Below are 27,137 nucleotides of genomic sequence, written 5' to 3' on the forward strand. Positions count from 1 at the left end.
TCTGGAATTTTGAACAAGTTCAAGCTCTGTTGATGAGGCTTACATAACATGGTATAATCACTAACATGCTATGAGTGCAAATTGGCAATGCATGATGAGGAACATGGCATCCATCGTTTTAATATGAATTTCTCAACACAGGCCTACATGATTATTAGTACAGGTCTACATTATGTAGACAAAAAGGTTGGTTCAAGATTAAAATCAAAATGTTTCTACAATATCAGCCTTATATGGACATAACAGTTGATACTCTGCATGTATATAAGAACACTCACTGCTTTTTAAATATCAGAAAGATGACTACAAACACATTTAAGATCATGGCAACCTCTTCAATTTTTGCACCATTTTGTCAGGCAAATACATGTACACCACATGTATCCGATTCCTAATACATATCCATAGGGAAACATTTCTATTCACAAAGGCTAGCAATTGATCGTACGCTTGATTGCACGATTGATTGTACATTGTAGTCAATGGAATCAATCATAGAAAAATGTTCTACGATCATTCCTTAGTTTAGTGTTACGGGCCCCAGGAAGTGGGTTTTTTTTCTTCCACGAGCAGTGAATCCATGAAGCAGAGAGGTACACATAACAAAAAAAAGAAATTTGTTCATGGGAGGAATTCGCGATCAGTGTCTTCTTCTCAAGTTTGGCATTGGATAAGCTCCCAAGATAAAAAGGAATTGTGAAGGACAACGACATCAAGGCCCTTCGGCGAGGAAAGAAGAGTCTCGGCTTTCCTTGACTACAAGTTCAAGATTTCCCACTTGATTTGATTAGAGTCCAAGTTTCTTTGGCTGGAGGAGTATTGATTGAATTACCCGACTGATGCATCCCACATGCATCTTTGGATTTCGTTGGCGGGCCGCGAACCGGCGAACGGGGAGAAAACCTTTTGAATAATTTTAATGCTCCACTTCATCGCCCTCTGCTTGTCTTTCTTTGTTTGGTTTTAACACCTCGTCGTCGTACCTGGCAGGAGGAGTTGATGACCTAGGGAGGGTATCTTGAAGTATCTTGTCAGTGAGTTTCAATGACAAATTAGCTCTCAGCCAATCAGGTCCAAGGATTTCGGTAGCTTACAACAACTAAACAGTTAAAATCACTGATACTTGTTTCTTGAAAAGCTTCCCCAATGGAGCTAGCCACTTTGCATAGATCTACACTGCTGTTCAGTGCATTATCCATTACTTTTCTTTCTTTATTTCTTTGGTTGAACACCTAGGTGTACCTGGCAGGAGTTGACGACCTGAAGGAGCTGGCCACTTCAACGACTCACTCACGATAAAAGGGAATATCCACACTGCTGTTTCATGCATTTTAGTCATGCAGCAATAGGTGTGTGTGGGTAGATAAGGCACTGAACATACTTCTTGTATTATATTCCAATGTTCAATGTAAAAGGGACTGGTCACACTGTCATTCTCCGCATAATTAAGTCCTCAGGGAATCCTGCAAGCACTTGTAGAGTATCTCCACTCCTAAAGAAATTAAGGCATTACTGATCCAAATACTCATTTCCCAAATTATGTCCATCCAAACGAACATCTGACCGACTGCAAAGTAGAAACTATTTTTTCCAAATGCAAATGTTTGTAAAACAAGGCTGCAGTTAGCAGTGCGAACATGCCCCCTCAAGTTCCCTCCAGAAATCGATGTCAACTTCAAATAGATAGAATCGCGTCACGTTCTCATCGGCTCCTAAATGAAGAAAGCAGGATGCCCGCATCCTCATCCACTTCCCAAACTAATGGGTACTTCAAATCAAGAGTCCCTGGGTCCCATGCTATAGAGCTTATTATAGGGGTGAGTTTCATGATTGATTGCATTGGTTATCACCTGCAATCAATCGCATGACCCAACTGTATGATCATTCCCCGTTTTGTGTAACCGGGGTCCACGTGTCCAATTGCCTTGTCATCTGATTCCTCAGTTCAAGTTCAACAAGAGCATTCTTCCTTCTCAGAACCCCCCTTCCCGATTGTAGGGCTGGTTTCACTATTCATTACGATGGTCAATGTTTGTAATCAATTTCATGAATCAGTCTCTAGACATTGTGTTACAGGGTCCGATCTTCAATTGCCTTGATGATAACAGCTAGACCATTCCCCCTTCCTGTTTATAAGGCTGGTTTCACAATTGATTGTGATGATTATCATTTGTAATCAATCTTACAAATAAACTCTCTTAGCTTTGTGTTACAAGTCCCCGCATCTTCAATGGCCATGATAACAGTAAAATAATTTTTCCTTTCTCACAGCGCCCTTCGTGATTACAAGGCTGGTTTTAACCATTGATCACAATGGTAATCGTTTGTAATCATTTACTTGTCAATCACACAAATCACTCTCTAAGCTATATGTAACGTGGCCCGGATCTTCAATTACCATGAAGACAACAGCAAGAGCATTCTCCTTTCTCTGGCTCTATTTAACCCTCCTGATTACAAGGCTGGTTTTCACTATTGATTGTAATTGTTACTGTTTGCAATCAATCTTACAATCACTTTCAGAAAGCTTTCAGTTTAACACGGCCCGGTTCTTCAATTGCCTTGACAATAACAGCGAGAGCCTTCTCCCTTCTCTGGCCCTCTCCCACCTTGACAGGAGTATGTGTCCATGACCTTGATCGGTCACTCACCTACACCCGACAGAGAAGACAGCATAGTATCATTCATGTTGATCATGCCTCGAAGCTTGCTGAATAACTCAACACTCGTTCCAAAATGCACGAGTATGTTAGATATACAACCGCTTGGTCTAATACCATTTCGTCTAATTTCCAGTTGTTCGTTAAGTTATACACAACTTTACACGTACATGTCTGGCACATGTTTTAAGTTGCAAAGTCAGCTAGATGGGGATATATCGCTTAGCATGAGAAACGATCACCAGTCACGCATGAAGTCATCCATAGCTTACAAAAGCCGACCAGATTTCATAGGTCTCATCTGGACTACCATCGATTTGGAAGAAAAGTTGATTGGATCAGTCACAGACTATTTTTAAAGGATAAATTAAGCATCACTGTCAAAGTTTTCAACATTTCAGCTTTTCAAAATTTCTCTCTTTTAGCAGGGTACGAAAAACTGATTTACAAGGTACATGTACAAATGCAGGTATATACAAGTTCCATAACAAAAACAAACTTTATTTATTTATTTATTGATATATTCATATTCCACAATCATCAAAGTACATTTCGTAATCATGTTTACAATGAAAAAAAAAATGCATAACATATGCAGGATTGAAACGTAGCAATGAAATGAAAAAAAGTGGAGGGGCCTACTAAAAAGCAGAGCTTGTAAAATGTAGACCCCCTAGACTTTTGAAAATGCTGCTTAATCATATCATGTTTTGCAGCAATAAGATATTCAGATCTATACTTCATCTTGATGAAGGAAAGAGGAGAATGAAATCTGGTATATCATGCTCCACTCAGAAAGAGCTGAATTAGGATGACAACATTATGACCAAGTTGGCGAAGCCTTAAAGAGTCATCAATATATTGGTGATGAGACTAATCAGCAATTAAACCTCATAAATTAGACAAACTGGTTTTCAGCATTTTTCTTCATCTTTTGAAGACAATAACTCTTGGTGAAACATCTGCCAGTACCTTCACATTCTGCACACACAAAATTAACGAAAAAAAATTTTAAAATATAAATTTTGTGCATTTCAGCAAAGGGACCTACCTGTGTGATATTGTCGTTATTGTTTGTCTCTTCCATGGTTTTCTTCTCTTTGAGCTTTTGTCGTAGAAATAATTCCTCCTGTGGGGAATAAAAAGGATAGAAAAGATGTGAACATTCACATCTAATGTCTGACAACAGAGGGTACAAACTACATTTTTCTTTCAGTTGATGGACAAGTTATTTCCAGCTAAGTTTATATAAATGACTTTTGTATTAAAGTTCTTTGTTTCTTCAATGAAAAAATCTTTTGTGACATTTTTTTTAATTTTTTTTATTTGCTGCATATATGATGAAGATGATGAAGATGATGAAGATGATGATGATGATGGTGATGATGATGGTGATGATGATGATGATGGTGATGATGATGATGATGAAGATAACAATGATGAATATCATGATGATGATGATGGTGCTGTTTCTGATGATGTTGCAGCTGCTGATAACAATAACAGCATACATTGAAAACAACAGCATCTTCAGTAAAATTTAAATATAAAAGCATTAACCAAACAAGAAAAAATTACCTAAACCTTGAGAGATAGTTATTTATCACTTGATGTAAAAAAAAAATTAGCACCTCTAATGGCATATCATCCAGGCCAAAGCATTATAGGCCTATATAAGGCAAGAATTAATTAGACATAGAAGCATCCCCAGGGATTCAATTAATAGTACCTCTATTTAGTAACAAATCATTGCAGTTGTCTGCAAAACCAGCCCATTTATAGAAACGATAGGAGACAAGCCTAAAGATAGGAATCTTCCGAAGGAGCCCTACACGAGTGGAATGCAGCTGACAAGGCAGTCACGTGGATAGAGCGGATCTCGATTTTATAATGAGAAGGGGGTATTTCATAAGCAACCTGTAAATCTTCATTCTTTTCTTCTAATTCAAATCCAAGCACCCCCCCCTACACACACACATACAACGATAAATACCAGAGTTAATATTTTCTCAATTCATATCGAAAGTCAAATATGGATTGATCAGTCGACTTTCTAACAAATTGAACTCTTGAATAATCTCTAGAGTCAAAGCAATTGTTAAAACCAGTTTATGCAAAAAAAAAAAATGTGGGCCTACATGTATAATCCACTTCTTTGAAGTCAATTTCTTATGAGTCCAATAGATTTATGACGCATCTTAAGGTTATTGGCCAGATTTCTCTTTAATAGTAGGGCCTATATGACAAATAGCAACAAATTTTCTTCAAAATTGACAATTATTTTCTTCCTATTAAAGAATTTGACACTTCAAATGATACATTTATATAGGCCTATATATATATACCCTATGAAATACAAATTACAAAACAAGATTTATGAAGCTATATCACTTCATGAAACTAGATCAATTTTTTTATATTGTGCAAACCAAGATAAAGGCAAAGCAATCTTTTATTTGCATGTGATACTATAGTATCCTTTTCATATCTGGAGTCACCACTTCTATTCACAAAGTTATGGTCATTTTTCATTTTATTGCCATTCTCACACCGTCGACATATTTGACCCGACTAATAAAATCTTGCTCCCCTTTGAAGCGGAGCGATAAATCAGGCGATCCTGACACGCTTTTGTGTGAAGTTCAAAGGCGCTCATCGGACTACTGCGCAGACACCGCGCTGACTGATCCCTTTAAATAGTTCCCTTGCTTGTCCATCACTGGAGGGGTAAGCTAAAGGAATGTGCTCCTGTTTTGCCTGAGTTATGGCTTTCATCAATAAAGGTTGATGGACACATCTTACAAGTGGCTTCATATGGGGGCATCAGCCAGGGATATTTTTAGAAGGGAAGGCTTTTCGGTCCATGGACTGTTTACTGCGTTGGGTTCAATGAAAATATCTTTGTAAATAAATTCCCTGCCGATGGTTCTGGGCATTCATATAGGCAGCCTAATATCATGTTTTCAAGAAAGAAGTGTTTAGGCAAACTTTTCCATGATGATTTCTGAACATACATGTAAATATAGGGCCCAATTAGGATAAACTTATGGCCCATTTACTCTGCAATATCTTCCGTTTCAATTTCTACATTCCTTTCTCCACAAAAATAATCAATGATAAATAGGTATTTACTGTAAATTGGGCTATCTTTATTACATTAAAAAAAATACTCAACTTAGAGGTTCTCTTGCAACTTTCAAGGGATATTTAGTTTCTTTCAATACCTATAGGCCTATTCAATTCATTTTTTTGGGGGGAGGGATAGCCTTTGTCTTCTCCTTGGCTCCATCTTTCTCTTTCTATCCCATATTCCCCTACCTTTTCTTTCTTTCTTATTCCACTCCTTTACTTTCATCACTCTATCTACTATCTTTCTCTATCTCATACCTTTTCATAAACCTATCCTCCAATTAGCCGCCTAAGAGTAATGCGGATAATTCAATAACAAGTGGAATGCCTCTGGCCGTCTCACCTGCATCACGCGGTTCAATATAGCAGCAGTGCTGACTTTGAATACTACTCTAACTCGCACAAGATGTTCAGTGATACATGGTTACTCTTATGTCCACTTTTTATGAACTAGACCAATAAACTTACAGAGATATGATGGTTATTCAACAAAAAACCCCAACATGGCCAAAGTTCATTGACCTTACATGACCTTTGACCTTGATCATGTGACCTGAAACTCGCACAGGATGTTCAGTGATACTTGATTACTCTTATGTACAAGTTTCATGAATCAGATCCATAAACTTTCAAAGTTTTGATGGTAATTCAACTGATACACCCACTTCAGCCAAAGTTCATTGACCTTTGACCTTGGTCATGTGACCTGAAACGCGCACAGGATGTTCAGTGATATTTGATTACTCATATGTCCAAGTTTAATGAACTAGACTAATAAACTTTCAAAGTTATGATGGTAATTCAACAGATACCCCCGATTTGGCCAAAGTTCATTGACCCTAAATGACCTTTGACCTTAATCATGAGACCTGAAACTTGCACAAAATGTTCAGTGATGCTTGATTACTATTATGTTCAAGTTTCATGAATCAGATCCATAAACTTTCAAAGTTATGATGGGAATTCAGATATCCCCAATTCGGCCAAAGTTCATTGACCCTAAATGACCTTTGACCTTGGTCATGTGACGTGAAACTCATGCAGGATGTTCAGTGATACTTGATTAACCTTATGTCCAAGTTTCATGAACTAGGTCCATATATTTTCTAAGTTATGATGACATTTCAAAAACTTAACCTCAGGTTAAGATTTCAATGTTGATTCCTCCAACATGGTCTAAGTTCATTGACCCTAAATGACCTTTGACCTTGGTCATGTGACATGAAACTTTAATAGGATGTTCAGTAATACTTGATTAACCTTATGGCCAAGTTTCATGAACTAGGTCCATATACTTTCTAAGTTATGATGTCATTTCAAAAACTTAACCTCAGGTTAAGATTTGATGTTGACGCCGCCGCCGCCGCCGTCGGAAAAGCGGCGCCTATAGTCTCACTCTGCTTCGCAGGTGAGACAAAAATTGCGTTCACAAACTCCGAAAATAAGCCGCATTATTTTTACGAGCGCCCGTCCTGAAAAAGGCGGATAATCGTCATGACAACTGGACACGCCCCCTCCGATGCGGTTGTGTTGGAAAAGGGTGACCTTGTGGCCGCACCATGGCAATTATCCGCATTATTTGGAAATGCGTTCATAAACTCAAAATCTTGTCCCGATGCTGCTATTATGCGGATAATAGCAGCATCAGAGTAATGCGGATAACTCTTGTCCTCCTCCAATTTTACGACCAAATTATGCTGCTATTAGCCGCCTAATTCATTTTAATGGGGTTTATGAAAGGGGTATTAGATTCTTTCAATACCTATAGGCCTATTCAATTCATTTTTTTTTGGGGGGGATAGCCTTTGTCTTCTCCTTTGCTCCATCTTTCTCTTTCTATCCCATATTCCCCTACCTTTTCTTTCTTTCTTCTTCCACTCCTTTACTTTCATCACTCTATCTACTCTCTCTATCTCATATCCCCCTTCCTCAACCTCTCTTTTTGTCTTTCTTAGCTCAATCATAGCAACTTGTTTACCCCTTTCCTATCTCTGCCTCACAAAGAACAGGGTTCCCAACTTTTCATGAAAACAAAATTCCCTGATGAAGTTTAAAAATTCCCTGATGATTACTAGTATTTCAATCCTTGAATCGATGAAAATCCATAATTTATTGTTCGAAATAAACATGAAATGAAATACTCCGAAAATTTGCTTTGCCCGATTGATCGTGGGCCCGGCAGCCACTGTGCAGCGCCAGATCGACGAGGCTCTATCCCTTTAGTCGTTGAACGCCAAACAGGGTAGCAGCAACTCCCATTTTTTAACATCTTTTGATCTGACGCGGCCGGGGTTTGAACTCCCGACCTCCCGGTTGTGAGACGGACGCTCTACCAACTGAGCCAACACACTGGTTCCCGTTTCCAGTTCCAGTTTCCATTTCCAGTTTTGCATGTTTTCTAAGTTGTTGCAGTGAGTTACATGTATATGTATTTTCAGTATAAAAATATTGTGTTAAAAACTAATTAGTACCATCATAACCAGTTATTCAATGGATGTTTTGATATGCGACCAAATATAGTCTGTAGTCTGATTGACTACAGTGCTTTCACTATCAGGCTAATAAAAATTCCCCTATTTTCCCCCCATTTGAGGCACTTTTCCCCGATTCGAGGCATCTTAAAAATAAAATTCCCTGATTTTTCCCTGACTGGAAAAAAGTAAAATAATTCTCCTGATTTCCTTGTTGATGGGGAGGGAACCCTGAAGCTGACCAGAGTCCCTGTTTCATAAAGGCTTTCTGTAATAACAAATGTAAAATTTCTGTAACAAATTTACGATCAGCCAGTCAGATTGAAGGATTTCAGTAGCTTTTAACTGCCAGAGCAAATTTGTTATCATAACAGGTTTTATGAAACAGACACCTGGCTGGGGCCCAGTTTCATAAACTACCGTGGAAACCGTGATTGTTATTGGCTGCTGAGACCTGTTACCATGGTAGTTGCCATAATGGCAAAGTTACAACAGTTGAAAGTCCTTTATGAAATGGGCCCCTGATTTCTTTTCTCGAACCATTCAAATCATCTCAACAGATTGAAAATTACATCAGCATCAATACCAACTCTGCCCATGCATAAACAAAATTGAACACTTCTCATTTCTCTTATGGACAGCACCCTCTAATAATTATGGCTTAAAAAAGAATGAGCTAAATTTCTTGATTTCTCCTATAAATGGCAACCTCCGATACATGGCTTTAAAATAATAAGGGCAGAAGCTAAATTTTGTAACATCTCCTATTTATGGCAGCCTCCAATATCTGGCTATTAACAAGAGACAGAAAGGGAGAGATCTTCATTTCTTATAAATAGCATCCTCTAATTAAATTGGCTTCAAAAGAAAGGGGGAAAAGAGCTTTATTTCCACTTTGAATCTTTCTCGACTGATTAAAGTCGCTGGGGCATCTTCAGCCAGATCTAAATATAAATTCCCAACCGCAGCGCTGCTTCCTTGCTCCCCGCACTGTGGCTAAGTCTGCCTGACCGATAAAACAGAAATAGAAAGACGGTGTTAAAAATACAGAGAATCAACCAACCAAGAGTGATATTCTTGATCATTAAAAAAAGATTAATTCCTCATCTCGTCGGTTCTCCTCTATAAAAACTGATCAGTAATATCATTAACTTCTTTTTAAAAGACAATTAAAGATAAATTCCAGTTTTGGTAACGATCTCAAAATGACTTTTTACAGAATCTAATATAATGACCACCCAAGTGTCTGTTTGTATGAATAAAAAATATGTGCCAAAGGATTCTGGGAGAAATTGTGTAATTGCTGAGAAATAAGCAAAATAAGCGCGGATTCGGTCACTTCCGTCGGGTCTTTATTCCAGCAATAATTATACATTTTTCAGCGTAGATTTCAAGATTTCACAAAGTTCAGTTTATGTAACTGTACCAGATCTAGATCCTCGATGATATTCTGACAATTAAGCCTGGTTTTACAGACTTTCTCATGAAATCAGTGTTTATACTGCAACTACTGGCATTTTCTTTAACAGTATTAGGTAACGACTTCAAAATGACTTTGTACAGAATCCAATAAAATGACCGTCCAAGCATCAGTAGGATATGTACGAAAAATATACGTCAAAGGATTCTGGAAGGAATTGTTAAATTGCCGAGAAATTACCAAATTAGCATGATGTTCCATTAAATGTGGGTCTTTTTCCAAGTGATACAAATACACTGTCCCACATGTGCTTAAATCTGCTTTGGTGAACTTTAGTGCAATCATTTTTTTTCTCAGCTTAAATGTCATGATTTCTTAAAGTTCAGTTGATAGAACTGAACTAGATCTAAATCTGTGATGATAAAGTGACATGGTTTTTACAGACTTTCTCATCAAATCGTTGTTTACTGCAACTAATTCCATTTATCTTTAATATTGCTTTATTCTCAGAAAATAAAAATAGAACTATACAGAGTCAGGGCCCCTGCTACCATACAAGACATGCGCATTTGCCAAAACAAAAAAACACATAAAAAACGGCTCTTATTAAACAGACCTCCTTATGTGACTTGGGTCATAGCCGACACAATCCAAATGGCTATTCTGTTTTCTGTTTCTCTTATAATCTTATTTCTTCTTCCAATTCTTTGAAATTTAATCTCCTGTCCATCTAGTTTTGTTTTGTTTTTGTCATGTTATGTAAGGAACTAGGACAGTGTAGGAGGGACATTGCATAAAGTTTGTTATAAAACGGGTTCAAGGATGTAGCCAATGGTGAGTGCATATTCAAGTCACGTGTTCATGCTTTAATTATGCGCGACCTTCCAGTCGTGCATTTTTCGTGCAGCACTGTGCATTTTTGTGCAGCACTATGCAATTTTTGTGCAGCATTAGTTCCAACAGCACGTAAAAACTGATACGCGTTCAGTAAAAGAGGCTGGCTAGAGGATTTTGATGCGCTTACTTAGGCGCGCATAGTAGATACGCCTGTGATGTCATAATAGTCTTGTGATCTCTTCGTCTGTGCGATCGTACACAAGTTGGAGGGATTTGAACAAGATTTCCATGAAAAATTCTTTTTGCCGACCCGTTTTATAAAACAATTAATTTTAAGATTCGTGATGTTAGTGACGATGCGAGCAACTCTCTGGCATTCACAATATTATGCAAAAGCACTCGGCGCAAGCGCCTCTTGCTTTCGCATAATTGTAAATACCCTCGAGAGTGCTGCATCGTCATAACACACTCATAAATGTGCATTAATTGTATATTATTACACAAAGTCATGAGGAAAACAATTCTCAATACAGGGATGATAATAGGTGGTTTCAAACCGCCTCGATCACAAGAATCCTTGTTAAATAACAAGAACTTTTTTAGGCTAAAAAATACCCATTAATTATTCCTGCATTCACAACCCCCCGAAACATAACCTTCGGGATAAGTTCCTGAAGTTACAAGCATGCGCAGTAGATGGTCTGATAAGCAGGCAAGGCACGAGATTCAAAATCACTAGCCCAGCAGCCACCCACGGCTTCCGCGCCCAACGACACGCTGGGCTAAAAGTTCCTGTAAATTGCTTTCACAATGCCAAAATACCTGCGACCTTGGAAAAATTACAGCGAAAGTTCTCGTAATTTCGCCAAGTACCTACTATTTAGCGGGTATTTTCCTTCGGGGAAATTACGCGTAGTTTACTTTCACATTACCAAAATACCTGGTATTTTCTGATCGGGGTAAATTTCCCGATCAGAGAATACCTGGAACTGACGAACTTCAAGGCGGTCTGAAACCACCTAATGATTCAGACCACCCCAAATTTCATTAGGTCTAGGTATTCTCTGATCACGGAAATTTACCATGATCCACCCAAATCAGAAAATACCAGGGTTTTTTTTTTTGCCCATGTGATGTGAAGGCAAAATACCTGTAATATCCCTGAAAGAAATACTTGCTAAGTAGTAGGTGAGTGCCAAACTTACAAGAACTTTCCCAACCTAGCGAGTAATTGGTCGCAAGTGCCATACCGTAGCTCTGCTGAGCTAGCGATTTTGAATCGCACGCCTGGCCTCCTAATCTGACCACAGTGCAGATGATCTTTGAGAACTTACCCCATAAAGGTCTGCTGCTTTGGGTCGGTATAAATGCAGAAAATAATTATTTTGAGCCTGAACAAGTTCCTGGGCCCTGTCTTACAAAGAGTTACGATTGATCCAATCAACCATAACTCTATGGAAATCCATCAATGTCGTATTTTATTCTACAGGAAATTTGCAATATGTCCTTTGTAAACGAAAGAAAACACACCAAATTGTCAAGAAATCAATGACTTTATGGATAGGCTTACACATTCATGTCTAGAAATATTATTGAACAAACAGGCATTTCATATATTGACTTTGCTGGCTTTCCATAGTTGCAATTGATCGGATCAATGACAACTCTTTGTAAGATGGGCCCCTGGTATTTCAAAGGGTATTTTGGTGATGGTCTGCATACACCTAGTGTGTACAATTAGGCCTAGACAAGATTTATCTTGCACCTAATCTATAACAGCATTCACATGAAGATCTCTCTGAAAGACTATACCAATTTCTTTCTCAGGAGTTGTATGGCTGGCTAAAATTGTATTCTAAATCCTTCCTTTCTTACAATAAGGCAAAGGTTTTTTTTTATTCACTCAAACACATTCACACATGAAAAATTCCATACATACATGTGCACGATCGGATGAACTGTTATGCAATAATCACATCCACTCCAAACCGATTCGATGGTATGAGTCGGTCTCCGAGACCGTTTTCGTTTGGCCAGTGTGACTGAGGGGTTTATGGCTTTGGGACAAAGGGTGCGTTTATGCTTCCATTGAGAGGACAGAATCAGCGTTTTCGAACGTCGATTCAAAACGCCGATCGTAAACGTGGTTCTGGGAGTACTGTTTATGCTTAACTTTTCAGAGGCGAAATCACGATCTCCAGCTGGCTTCGCATCATAATTTTTATTGAGCAGGAAAGCGAGGTCAAATTGGACGCGCATTTTTTCGAAAGTTTTTTTTCAAAGTGTTGTTGTTATGTGGAGATAACATGGAGCAATGCGACTGTATTTGCCCGCGGATTTTCATCTCACCGGAAGCATGTACCAAATGACGTCATTTAAACACGTTTACGATCGTGGTTCTGTTTATACTTCCACAGAAAGCCTGATTCTGGTCAAACAACGTTTACAAACGCACCTTTTTGTGAGTTTACGATCGGCGTTTTGAGAGTTTACGATCGGCGTTTTGAATCAGCGTTTAAATGAAAGTAAGCATGGACGCAACTGTGTTTTGGACTAATCCCGTTTGGAAATGCTGATTCTGGCCTGAAAAATGGAAGCATAAACACGGCCAAAGTCTCAGCTTTTTGTGACCAATGGATGGAATACAAGTGTGCCTTGATTTACTGCTGCCTGTAATGCAGGGGGACGGAGCAGAACCGATGATGAAAATTTATAGCTAGTCTGCAGGAGATTTCAGCTGCCTTGGATGACTCCCAAGACAGAAGGAAAGTAGTGCAAAAGCACTTTGGCTAAGACTTTGTTATGATTCCTTAAACAAACTCCGCAAGGCACAAAGGTATCCCATGTGATGGTGCTCTCTAAGCTGAAATCTTTAAAAAATCATTCATGCACTGGCTATACATATGTAGTTCTTTGAAGACCCAATAAACCTTTGGTTTTATGATTGCATCTAGGGGGAGTGTGAAAATAACTTTGTGATTTTAGTGGAACTAAAAAATTTCCACTCCTAATAGTCTGCCATTGACCTTGATGTCTTCGATATTGTAAGAAAGAATGTTCATTCAAAACATAGGTTTGATACTTCACACTTTTCTATCAAGAAAACATTCTAACTTTAGTCAATATTTACCATGTTTACACGCTGCATCAGCTCGCGCTGCGGGACCTGCTTTTTGGAACTTGTAAACGCGATTAACTTGCATCGGCTCTCGGTGCAGAATCAGAAATTTTGCACCACCAAAAAAGTAGGATCAGAACTGATAGCCAATGTAGAATCTGCTTTTTTTTCTACGTGTAAACACAAAGCGGATTCTGCTGTGGGAATTGGCAAGCGTTTTAATTACTTTACCATTATGACGTATTTGAAAGCTCCCGGATCCAGCGTTGTCTTTATAATGACGTATGTCGTTGGTGCGCGGATCTTTTATCCCCTGATCTGTGTTTTTGTCCTGTGAGCCGATTCTGCACCGCCAGCTGTGACAGCGTGTAAACGCGATGCAAGATAACCCAAAGCTGATTCTGCATCGGCTTTGGGTTCTGCACCGCGGGCCGATTCAGCGTGTAAACACGGTAATTATCCTCTAACCCTTGACCAAGAAGTTACATCAGGTCAGTGCTGCATCTCTTTCCAAGAATCAAGGCACTATGCTTTTTTGGTAAATTGCCATTTCACCTACTGCCAACTCGTCCACCCACCACAGGGTCTACTTTCATTTAATCTAATGCCATTGCGTCCATCAACATTTCATCTAACAACCATTTGGCCCATTAACCACTTGGTCCAATCATCACTTTGTCTAATCACCAGTTCATCTATGACCATTTCGTCTCATAACCAGTTGGTCTAATATCCATTTCATTTTCATTTATTTTGCACAAGTTAAGATTTTGTCCAATCAGACCAAATGGTATATGGACTAAATCGCTATTGGACCAACTGGTTATTAGATGGAATGGCATTAAACTAAATGAAAGTAGACCAAGTAGTGAGTGGACGAACTGATGGTAGACCGAATGAGAGTAGACAAGTTCGCAATTGGACGAACTGGCATTAGACGAATTGGAAATAAACCCTCTTTTCATAGAAGCTTTCCACCGCATTATTTTCCTTTATTAAATGCGTGATAAAAAGTGAGGGTTGACAATGGAAAGCTGTTAGCGTCAGGAGAGATGCAGCTCTGACTTTTTACAAGCTGTCTTTAATAAAGGATTGAAAGCAACATACCACAGCAGAGCCCAGCGTTGTTTTCCATCTTGGACTGCATCCGCCCAACTCCGGGAATGGGTCGGGTACCTGAGCCTCGTCGCCATCACTGCCCCCACTGCTGCTCTCACTTTGCCCTCTCTGCGGGAACGACGAGCTGAGCGGGGCGGTGGCCACCGGCTCTCGCAGATCCTCCGGCATCGACTTGCTCCTCCACTCGCGGTCGAGGCGCGGGATGAACCGAGAGGTGAGACTCGTGCTGTGTTGCAGCTGATGCCTTTGGTGGTGGTGATGATGGTGGTGGTTGTTGGTGACATGATGATTGTTGCTATGGTTTTGATTGTGAGGTGAGGTGGGTTGTGTTCTTGTGGGCGTGGCTGGTTGACTGGCTTGCCGACACAAGTAGATTCCATTCAAACCGCCCTGCTGCGCCGACAGATGGTTGTTTAACGACTCGGTGCTGGCCAACAAAGGCCTATCTTCATTGTATGTTGGAAAGGAATTCATGCCGTTAACTAAGGCATCCAAGTCCACATCGTCTGCAAGAAGATACACAAAGAAGAAAGAACACTAAGATTACAGTATGATAAAATCTCTGAGGCTCTCTCACAAATATCTGAGGATAAGAGAGTACGAAAACGCTTCCAAGAAATGAAAATGTTAAATTCTTATAACCCTCTTCTATATATCTCAAACATGTGATACAGACTTCAAAGAATACTTGCAACTATATCTTTACCTACGTTATATTCCCAAAGACAGTGGAGGAGATAAAATCTTCCAGCATATACCGATGGAGCAACTATAATCCCTGGCAGCTCATGAATGACTAATATAAATGTAAAAGAAACTTTGAAGATACAAAAGAAGTGAGACAGCATGGAAGACCTACGCAGCATGAATTCACTCACCACTAGATGTGTCTTCACTACTGTTCCCCTTGCTCAGCCGGCCAAGCGCCATGTGATGGTCGTTAATAGAACACAGTGAGCCGCCTAGCCTTCCGTGATACTGCGTTGACGTCTCCATCATCTCCATGGCAACGCAAGAATCTCGGGGATGAGACTACCGACTGGGATGCCACAAATGAGGCTCGTCTGCTAATGAGTTCTTGCCTGAACCTTTACCTTGAGTGGATAGAAAGAAGAAAAAAAGAGAAGAGAGATAAGACAATGATATTAAGTAGAAAAGGAAGGAAAGGATGCCCAGAGTTTTTGCCAATGTATAGTTTGACGAGAATCAATGACTCATCATAGATGGGGGGGGCTAGTGTATCTGAGCTGAAAAAAAGTGAGAAAATGCAGCTTCGTGGTCATTACAACTCATTCTGCATGTACGCCAGCCCTAAAATACAGTATATGACATGGATCATTAGCAGGAAGACATACAGAGTGTATCTTCTTCTTCATTAGATTACCGGTATTAGCGGCTTCACTCCTTGAACACGACTTGATTCCACTATGATACAAAGTTTTCCATAGACCCTTGCCCAGGTTATCATGGGTATTGTGTTGAATGGGTGAACAAGCCTTATGCTACCATTACTCTAAGATTCACTTTTGAAATGACTACTTATTTCAATCGAGTTGATGGCTAGCTACTGTAATCCATGCATCCGATTGGCTGGGACCACAAAACCAAGCAAAACCACTTACATGACAGTGTTGTGTTGGTGCAAGATCGCTGCTAACGCCACAACTTTCATTCATCGCATGAATGCAAAACCCCCTAAGCAGCTCACATAAGGGCGTTTCTGCTCCAATGTGGTGTGCGAAAATGTTTTGCGAAGGGTGTTCTTGCACCGCCACAAAGACTAACATGCTATTATGTACTATCCATTTTATACAGATACTCATTACCCCATAAAAAAGATTTGTGGTCTTGGTCTTATTTTCAAAGATTACAAATAGGCTTCATTCTAACCCATCTATATAAAGACAACATATGAAAGACAGGTGGTCCTTATGAACAGGTTCATGTAATACATGTTTCAATGCAGAAAACCAAACTTTATGGACAGGTCTGTACACTTAAAGGGGAAGTTCACCCTGAAGAAGAATTTGTTGTAAAAATAGCAGAAAAAATAGTAAAAAATATTGGTGAAGGTTTGAGGAAAATCCGTTAAAGAGTAAGAAAGTTATTAGAGTTCAAAGTTTTGGATTTGTGACGTCATAAACGAGCAGCTGCCCCATGTGTTATGTAATATAAAATGCATGAATTTCAAATTTTATATGGTTCCTGATGACTTGATTTTGTTTTCTATTCATGATCGGGTGTGAAATGATTTGTCTATTGATATACAAAAGGTACAGTAAAAACCATTTTCAATTTTCTGAGAAAATGACCTTTCATTGATTTTTTACAATTCGCTTTGTAGGAATGCTGCTCGCATATGACGTCACAAATCAAATAATTGAAATTCTAATAACTTTTTAATTATTTGATGAATTTTTCTCAAACCTTCGGCAATATTTTTCATTATTTTTTCTGCTATTTTTACAATAAACTTTTTGTCAGGGTGAACTTCCCCTTTAATTATAGACTTGTGGTCTTTCTATAAGGGTGGTTGCTACAGCAAGTTTGACTGTGTATGCTTTCCAATCCTTACACACTCAGTTCTGACTGACTGACTGACTGACTGACTCTATGAATTAAAATATTTGAGTGCTTCACACAAAACAAATCAAAGACTTCTCTCTGATTCCGCGACAGCCATTGAAATCTACACGTCTTGTATAAATATTGAAAAAGACGAGTTTGAACAGAAACCACCACTGGCTTCTGGCCCAGTCGGTGGTGTTCCTTTGGTGAAAGCGGGCGGCTCTTGTCAAACGGTCGGCACCGGCTACCTGCCAATCAACCTGTCTCTGGCACCCCTCGGAGAAACCAAAGAACACAAGATGTCCGCTGGCTACCCCCAGTCCAGCTCCAAGGAATCTGTTACTAAAAGCCCCATTCGCACAATGAAAAATATGTTAAAAACTACTTGACTGGAATTAAATGAAATCGTATTGTGAATTGAAATTGACTGTTCACTAGAAACTGGTGTGAATTTATACCATTATTGTGAAATGAAATTATTATTGTTAAGTAAAATTGGGGTATTGTGAATTTAAATTGATAGTGTAAATCTAAACTGTATCCTCTAGCATGTGCAATGTACGTTTTGAAATTATCATGAATTCAATGGCCATTCAGTCTTCGATGCCATGAAGCTTGAAAATAATATATCTTGAATCATGTTGAACATGTTAAAGCTCACTGACAGTCATTTCAGTGATCTGGAGAGGTTTCTTTTCAGTTGCTTCATCAGGCAAGTCTTGTGTCACAAACAGTCTACAGGCATAGACCCTGATTAAATTTCTTATTAACAAGTGGTCTTCCCACAAGACTAGCAAACACCTAGTCTATAGGAATAGACCCTGATTAAATATATTTTTAAAAAGTGGTCTTCACACAAGACTAGCAAAAACAAAACTTGGGAGAGGGACCATCTTCTGTACATAAATCAATGCCAGGGACCTTTATAGGCTGAATATTCAGACCGCTTCACTCAAATGAAGGGTTTGCATAACAAACCTACATAGACAAGGATGATTTCCCCCTTTTTTTACCAACCACTTGTTTTGGCAACTGTTGAAATCACAATATATAATCCCAGTGAGTACAGAACACATTTTTTATCAATAATTTGGCAGTGCAAAACAGGGAAAATAAAGCTGAACGAATGTTAACGATCAAAATAATATCCAACAGAAGATAAGAATTCGAGGCACATTTGGGGGAAATAATAAATGAAGTCTTCATCAATCTTGTAAGAAAGTGTTGTACATTTCGAGTCTTCACTACAGTACATGTCTGAATCAAAATGCATTGATCAATGAAATATATACACAGAGGCGGAAGCACCTACTCGCTTCCTGAACTTTAGCAGGGAGCTGTTCATGCTAAATGAAGGCTTACAAGTGTTTGCTATCGTGTTTTCTAGAGAACATTGCCTCCTTGCTGCCTCCTCAAAAGCTCTTGAAGGCAGTTCTGGCTTCATCTCCGGTCTTGGAGCACCCCCGAAGACAGGAAAATCATTACCACTTCCATAGGAAGGGAATATTTCATTTCAGTTCACATTCCTTCGGGTAACAAGCAATTGGTCAACAAATATTTGGTCTAGTTTGGTCTTCTCTAAACTTGTTCTATTACCCACAAATATTTGGTCAAATTGGTCTAATTGTCAGTGGTCTGCTCTACAGTTGTTCTTACACCCACTTAGTCTAATTCTTATAAAGTATGATGCCCAAACTTGGGTCCGTTTCATAAACTTATTACCATAACGAATGTGCAATGAACGTTAAAAGCTCCCGAAATCCTTCAAGCTGATTGGCTGATAGAAACTTTGTAGCAGGAATTGTACATTTTTTATTGTAACAAGTATTTGTGAAAATGGACCCAGGTCTGATTCCCACTTCATCTACATAATTTTTTTTTTTTTGCATAATCAACTGCAAATGAAAAATTCACCAGGGTGCTACAGAAGCACTTGCCCGATTGCCCTGGGCAAGTAAAAGTTAGAGTAAGGCAAGTGTTTTGAAGTAAAGACCTAAACTACTTGCCCGAATTGGGCAAGCAAAATTCTCACAGTAGAATGACCAAAATTAGGGTCAATATGATATGATATTGATCCTAATTTTGGTCATAGCACTAAGCAGGCAAGATAAAATCACTTCGGAAAAAGAAATGCAATAACAAGGTAGAAAGTTCATGTCAAAAGAGAGGAAAAGGTCAATGGTTTATAAAACTTCAAAACTTTCTTTTGAAGAGCTAAAACTTTTTTTCAAGGATTTTTTCGAGCAAGTGAAATAGATTTGTGGGCAAATATATTCCAACTATTTAAACATTTACTCGCCTGACTGGGCAAGTGCTTCTAAAAAGCTATGCAGCACCCTGCAATCACCTACCATTGGAAGGTACTGTCTTTGAAAAAGATGCTACAAGCCTTTCTCCAACTTAACAAAATGTTCAGAAGTTGCTAATAGAATACACAGTCACCATCAACTTTAGAGCAAAGAAGAAATGCAAACTGGCAAACAGGAGACAGATCTAGGGGAGATGTGAAGTCAGTTTCATTTCAAAGCACTGAACCTTGGCATTCCACAAGGAATCAAGAATGACAAAATGCCATTTTTAGATGCCAATCTCACTGAATGACTGATTAATCCAACTGAATAATAAGCAGGAGTGCACATCCCTTGAGCGGAGATGCCTATTGTATCATGTGCGACTGATAACTATCAAAATGAGGACTCACTCACTGAATCTTTGTGTAAAACTCCACTACACAGTGATAACATTGATTACAATGACGCTACAGTTTGTGGCGAAAGTTCATGCTTGGTAAAATATATGTCGGCAGAATGCAGGTTCAATGCCCTGTAGGTCATTGCACTCCATACTTTGTCCACATCTTGGCCTGCTTCAACTGGTCATTGCATGTCCATGACCAAAGGAAAGTTTACAAACATATGTTCAAGAAATAGCCCATTCAGACGAGAGCAAGCTTGCACAAAACTGGTAAAGAAAAACACTGCAAAGGTGAAAAAAATTATTATAACAAAGTAGTACAATGAAATGCAGTCATGTATTTTTTCAAGGGGTTATTGCAAAGATAAGGTAGCCAGCCATTTTCAGCGAGCAAGCAAACCGTGTTATATCCCCGACATATTTATAGGACCATACAGTTTTCAAAACGACAATGAGATTGCATCAAGAATCAGTTAGAAATGCAGCTCAAAGATTTAATTCCTTTTATTAAGAGGTTACTTGTAGTAATAGCCTTAAAAGGGAAAAGAACCAATGATTTGAGTAGTAGGGCTACAATTTTCGTTCAAATTTTGAACACGGCTATACGATGAATTTTTATCGTGTGAACAGGGTGTAATGAGAAGAACCGATCACAAGCCTATGGTCAATCCACACATTTCATTCTCTCCACTGGAATGTTAAGTTAGACACGTGGCTGCAATTAGCCCTCTAGCTTTAATCATATGGCGTAATTCCCAAAACTGCTGTGTCAATGAACTTCCGTCTCATTTCCAAATCTGCAGATTCCAAAGATAAGTCTCATTATATTGAGCTCCAAATAATAAGCCCTATATATATGTGCTGATGTCAAATTAGTGGCTTATTTTTCCCTTCAGAATAGATGAATTCTAGTATGGCATAATATCAGTGATTATTCATTTTGAATCTACAAATGCTAGATAAACACGGAAGTTATCACATGACTTGTTCAGCAAACCAATTGATCAACAATAGATGCAAAGGGAACATGGGACTGTTTTCAGATAGCCTCTAACAAAATTATGCATTATTCTTTTCCACATTTTTTGTTCTTTCAAGTACCAAGGTTCTGATTCTGAATAGTCAGTGGTACATTGTAGAAGATGAATGACATGTCAAATATTAAAGACCAGGTTTTCCTAGCTCAAATGATCAAATCTTTGCAAAACATGTTTGTAGTAAATGCATAATTCATGCTACATTGCAAAGCATCAAGCAACAGAATGCAACGATACAATCGGATGCATGCACGGGCACACGTACACCCAACCTTCTAGAGCTAAGAGAGGAAAAGTGGCACAAAAACGAGACTCGCCTTCAAGAGAAAAAGGTCCACTTTTCCAGTGATTCCAACAAGCCACAAGGTCAATGGCAAATGGAGGAGGCAGAGGGCACGCTGAGGATATTCAATGGAGATTACAGGATGACACAACGCAGGAGATCCCTGCGCTTCACAGCATGAAAAGACATTATGAGGGGGAGGGTGCCTCCTGCCCTGATTTACGCTAGAATATCATAGGTCTGCAAAGCCTGGAAATTGCGATGCGGATGCTGAGTGAGAGACAGAGAATTTTGCCAATTTTGTGTTGGGAAGGTAACAGAAGTCACGTTACATGGGTTAAACGTGGGTGCTTTTGCATTCCATCACATAATAATGCAGGTCCTATACTAACAGAGTTCTACAGATTTATTCCCAACAATTTCACATGTTCTATCATTCGCTGTCTACTCTGAACAGATGTGACCATCTGGACATACCGTCAGGATGCAAATTACAGATATGATACATTTCTAATAGTATAATGTAGATTAAAAAATCAGTAGAAGAAAGATAATAAAATTCAAATGATATAGGGAAAATCATTGTTGCATGGATGAAATATAATCAATTATCATTCAAGTAAAACATCAAATCATTTATGAAAACATGGACAGTTAAGGTAACAATCAAACCAACAACTCATAAGTCAATATCTTATCTCTCTTATTCCAAATAAAATAAAGAGGAGGAAAAAAACAGATTATGATATGAACCATGTTTTTTTTCAGGAAGAAAATTTATACAATATTACGATTTGAGCGAGAAATCTGTAACTTCCTCTTTGGGTAGAATTTGACTCTCAATTTCATTACTAGCTCCCTACAACCTGCCTTGTTGCTCAATTACATCAGAGGGATGGGAATTGGAATATAGTTCAAGAGTCAAGGATCATGAAAAGATTTGCCGGTGATTTTCAATGACTGAATTTGCTCTCGGCCAATCAGATCCAAGGATTTCAGTAGCTTACGTCAGTTGTCAGTGAGAATTTCTTTCATGAAATGCTGCCTTAAGAGTCAAGGATCATACCTTCTTTAGGGATTGAGGAACTTTGCATGGCCTCCGGGGCTTCCTTGAAGTTGAAATACTGTGCAAGTTCACTGGCAAGACACTTTGTACTCCATGCACCAAACCCAACTGTGGATTCCATTTCATTAAACTTGTCATAAAACCAGCTTGGAATAACGGTTAAAAGCTACTGATATCCTTCAGTCCGATTGGCTGATCGTGAATGTGTCATCGAAATCGTGCATTTGTTATTATAATGAGTCTTTATAAAACAGGATTCTAAGAGTAAGACTAGGCTTAGAGCATATGGCTAAATCCTGCACTAGGGCTCAAGTACATGTAAATCTACTCGAAATGAACACAGGGTCTTGAAGTTCTTAATCACATGATTCCTAAGCCAGAGAAATCTTTGATCTTATACCCCTTTCATAAACCCCATTAAAATGAATTAGGCGGCTAATAGCAGCATAATTTGGTCGTAAAATTGGAGGAGGACAAGAGTTATCCGCATTACTCTGATGCTGCTATTATCCGCATAATAGCAGCATCAGGACAAGATTTTGAGTTTATGAACGCATTTAGAGTCTATGGAAAAGATGTGCAGTGAATATATATTGAAACCCAAGTACTTATTGTTCAAAAGGTTAACCCAAGGAGACTGGGTGATTTCGCTACACTACAGTACAACACACGTTTTCCATAGACTCTAGTCCGCATTGTGGCTTCAGTCTTCAACGGGTCAAATAATCCCACAAAAGAGACAGTACAAGCTTATAGGCTTGGATCCAAGATTCTGGGAAGTATGATTACACTTACAGAGGGTCTGTGGATAAAGACTACTACCACAACACAATGAATGGCAGCGGTGATTGTCCATGGTGAATTTACAGTTTATGTACATAAGGACTGACAGAGACCCTTTCACACACAAATCTTTTGTTACATTTGGAAATTGGGTCACACATTTAGGCCTTTGTAATTATTCTTATAAAATGACCCCACCTCCAACCCCCCCCCCACAAAAAAAATATATATATCATAAAATGAATGAATATATGAATGAATGAATGAATGAGCAAAAATGAAAAGAAAAGAAAAGAAAAAAACACAAAAAAGTTTTCAATGCATAAATAATGTGAGGAATTAGGACTACAAAGACTACTCATACTGGACAAATGTAGGCCTATGGAAATATTCCCACATCTCCCTCTCATTCACCCTGATAGCTTTTAATCCAATCTGAATTCAATCCGAGTTGCTCTTTAATTAGGATGCATTTTTTTTTCTCTTTGAAAACGTATTCCAAGAGGATAAAGGGATAATCCTTTCTCCACCATTATCAGATTCAATAGATTCCATATTGAAATGACAAAACAGCTTGAGAGGGAGAGAAAGGGGGAGGGGGATGGGTTAAGAGGGGATTAAGAAGGGAGGGGAGGGGTAAAGAGGGGATTAAGAAGGGAGGGATAGCAGGAAAGTTTTCAAACATACAACATCCATAAAGCCAATTCTCTGTGGTGTGCTAAACTCAGCTCAGGAGAGTTTTCCTTCAACCATGGACCCTAGCAGAGTTAATAAAAGAGGGGGGGGGGAGTGGAGGAACAGTTTATGTTCTCAATTCACACTACACAAAAACATAAATTGAAAACATACATGTATAGCCCTAAAGCTCATTTCTCTTAGGTGTGCTAAAAATAGGAAAAGTTTTCCTTCAACTATCCAAACTTCAAGAAAATAAAAGAACGAGTGGGGGGAGGGGGGGGGGGGTGAAAACAGTGGGTAGAGGCAAGAGCTTAATGTTCTCGATTCACACTACATAAAACATCTACATGTAGGTCTATACCATAATTCTCTGTGGTGCATAAAAATATCTATAAAGGCTAGACCAGAGACAGAGATACAACAGAGAGGAGAGAGAAAAGAACGAAGAGTGGTAGAAAGAAACAAAAGGGGGAGGGGGGGAGGGTGGCCGAGGAATCAGGAGAGTGCTAATGTTCTTAAAGTTTTCCTTCAGGAATGCTTCAATAGGAAGAAGGCCAAAGCAAAGAATGGAATCAGGCATGGACAAAAGGGATTGAGGCTTGAGTGATTGCTCAATGAGTTATTCATCAAAGAGAGAGGGAGAAAAAAATTGTTACCAGCACTGATTGAATGCATACACCTCTGCACCTGGAAAGAAGGGGGGCGATGCTGAGCGCTTAGTAGGTCCATGATACTACGCAGCACTGATTGCTATAATATGACGAGAGCCAAAGGTTGCGTGTGTTCGGAGGCAAGTTCAAGAAAGGGAAATGATATGATGGAATTGCACAGGAAATGTACGTGCCTTCTTATGAAGAAAAAAAAGGAATAGAAGGAAGTTTGTAAGGAAGAGAGAGAAAAGAGTTAGTAGGAGGAGAGAAGATAGATGCAGGGAAAGAGAGAATGAGGGAGAGAAAAGAGAGAATGAGGGTAATAAGAGAGAGGGAGAGATAAATAAAGAGCAGGAATAAGAAAAAATTAGAGAGATGAGGGCAGAAATTAGAGAGTGGGGAGGCTTGCTGAAATTCTTTAAAATAATTTAAAGAAATAAAGCAAAGAATGGAAAGACCAACATAAATTGTACAACAGTAATTTTCTTTCCATTTATGGAAAGGCCTACAAAAAATGTAAATATGAAAATGAAATATGACAAGTGATAAGGGAATGTCACAGTATTGGTGAAGAACAGGAAATATAAGTGAACATATTGATAATTAAATAAAGCAATGGAAGAGAGGAACATTGGTATTATAAAGAACATGAAAATATTTAAGAATGAAAGAACTTAAGTCAAGAGTTAGATACAAATAAAAGAGAATTCAATGAAATTGGAAGCAATGCCAGTCTAAATGAAAATGTATCATTATCAAAAAAGTAGCACCTCTTGTTTTTACAAACATAATATTAACAGGAAAAAGGTGAATTGTAGTTTCTCTTTGAAACAGCGCTTACCTTGGTATTTACTGCAACCAAATCCTGGGAAATATTATAATCACATCCAAACAAAATCCATTGTATAAATTGGCAAACAGCACCACGTAAGAAAATGATATTAACTTTAAATCCTGGTGAGAAGAGAATATCCAATTGGATCACAACCCTCCGGCAGCTCTGCAATCTCACCTTGAACCGATAAAATCACCAAATATACCAATGCAAAGACATACAAGATCACCGGGTTGAGAGTAAAGTTCCAGCGATGTGTTCCTGATCAGGTTTGCCTAGCGACTGACTGCCGAGCTCTAACCGATGCAGTATACTTCCCCTTTCTTACTTCTGCTGGTACTACGAAGGCGAGGAATATCACATACGTGTGAGCGTACCAAGCATCGTGTATCAGCCCCCTATTTACCATGCAAGTATAGATTCCACTGCACGGAGTATGAAGGGAGCCAGTAGAGCTAGAGGTCTTATACCCAAGCACAGAGAGAGGGCTGAATAGCAATGAAAGGAGAGCGAGGGAGAGGGGGAGAGTATGTACTACGTCTGTACAGTTCGGCGGTTTGTTGGCTTTCTGTTGCAGATTCACACTGTTTGAGTGAAGTCTGCAGATTAGCTGGGGGAGCTGAGAGATGGTGCAGGGGTAGTCTTCTGTTTCAGACCCCGTGATTTATGGTTCTCGGTGAGGACCTTGAGTCGGTCTCTTCACAAGGACTTATGTTTGTGGTTATTTTGCCATTACTTTCATAGCTATCATCTAATACCTTCATTTTGGTGTGGGACCTTTTACCTCTGAAGTTGTTACCATAATGGTAAAGTGATCAGAAGCGAAACTGGCCCATACTTCATCCACAGCAACACCAACAAATATCCTGCACTGATTCTTTCATTGAAAATGAATTAATAACCCCAGTAGGCCTACGTGTACTACAGCAAACACAAATCACGTCAAAAGGTATAACTAGATTGGTAACCTACAAACATTACGACCTATCCTAATACCATGTGAAATTGGTAAGGATGAATATCTGATATTTCCATCAGCACAACAATCTGAAGAGGGAAAATCTATGGGGGGAGGGGGAGAGGGATTGCAGATGGAAAATGAGGGATGGGGGGGGTCGCAGAGGGGGCTGTCTCAGCGGGACACTCGAGATTGATGATAATGCAAAGTGGCAAACCCCCTCAGACTGTCTATTACGCTGCCCTGCATGGGGCGTTGCCATAAAAAGAGACCAAGCAGAGTGAATTTGAGTTAATGGGAAAAAAAATCCTTTAAAAAGTTAAGTTGAGAGAAAAAGTGAATCTGTAAACGCAATCAGTACAGAGTTGTGAGTTCATCTAGAAACCTTTTCATGGCTTCATCTAAAAACCAATCTTCTTAGTACAAGTAAAACTTATATGTGAAAACTGATGTTCTATAAAGTTCAAATGTTCTTTGGTACATCAATATTTTTCCGATTATTCCAATTTTTGGTTTAATGCCTATTTGGTATCATTCCATATGTTCCATATTCCAAAACCAATCTTAAAATAATGGCTGGTCTACTATCAGAATCTCTCTGGACTAACAATCATTTGGTCTAATTATCACTCTGTTTAATCCTTCTTTGTCTATTGTCTAATATCCACGCTCTAATTGCCACTTTCCACGTCACATATTCAAATTATACCCCTTTCATAAACCCAATTATGCGGATAATATCCGCATAATTTGGTCGTAAAATTGGAGCAGGACCAGAGTTATCCGCATTATTTTGATGCTGCAATTATCCGCATAATAGCAGCATTGGGA

The 27,137-nt window shown here is 38.9% G+C and overlaps 1 protein-coding gene across 1 annotated transcript in view; it reads right to left on the minus strand.

Moving 5' to 3' along the window:
• Positions 1-25,664, minus strand: part of LOC121425878 (growth factor receptor-bound protein 14-like) — a 42,738-nt gene extending 17,074 nt beyond the window's left edge. Inside the window, exons 1-4 of the mRNA XM_041621963.1 lie at positions 25,355-25,664; positions 15,633-15,848; positions 14,743-15,260; positions 3,712-3,789 (exon numbers count right to left, since the gene is read on the minus strand). Coding sequence (XP_041477897.1) covers positions 3,712-3,789; positions 14,743-15,260; positions 15,633-15,759 — 723 coding nt within the window. The 5' untranslated portion in view covers positions 15,760-15,848; positions 25,355-25,664. The remainder of the gene's footprint in view (positions 1-3,711; positions 3,790-14,742; positions 15,261-15,632; positions 15,849-25,354) is intronic.
• Positions 25,665-27,137: the final 1,473 nt, after the last annotated feature.

The sequence above is a fragment of the Lytechinus variegatus genome, chromosome 13 (genome assembly GCF_018143015.1).
Source record: "Lytechinus variegatus isolate NC3 chromosome 13, Lvar_3.0, whole genome shotgun sequence".
NCBI lineage: Eukaryota > Metazoa > Echinodermata > Echinoidea > Temnopleuroida > Toxopneustidae > Lytechinus > Lytechinus variegatus.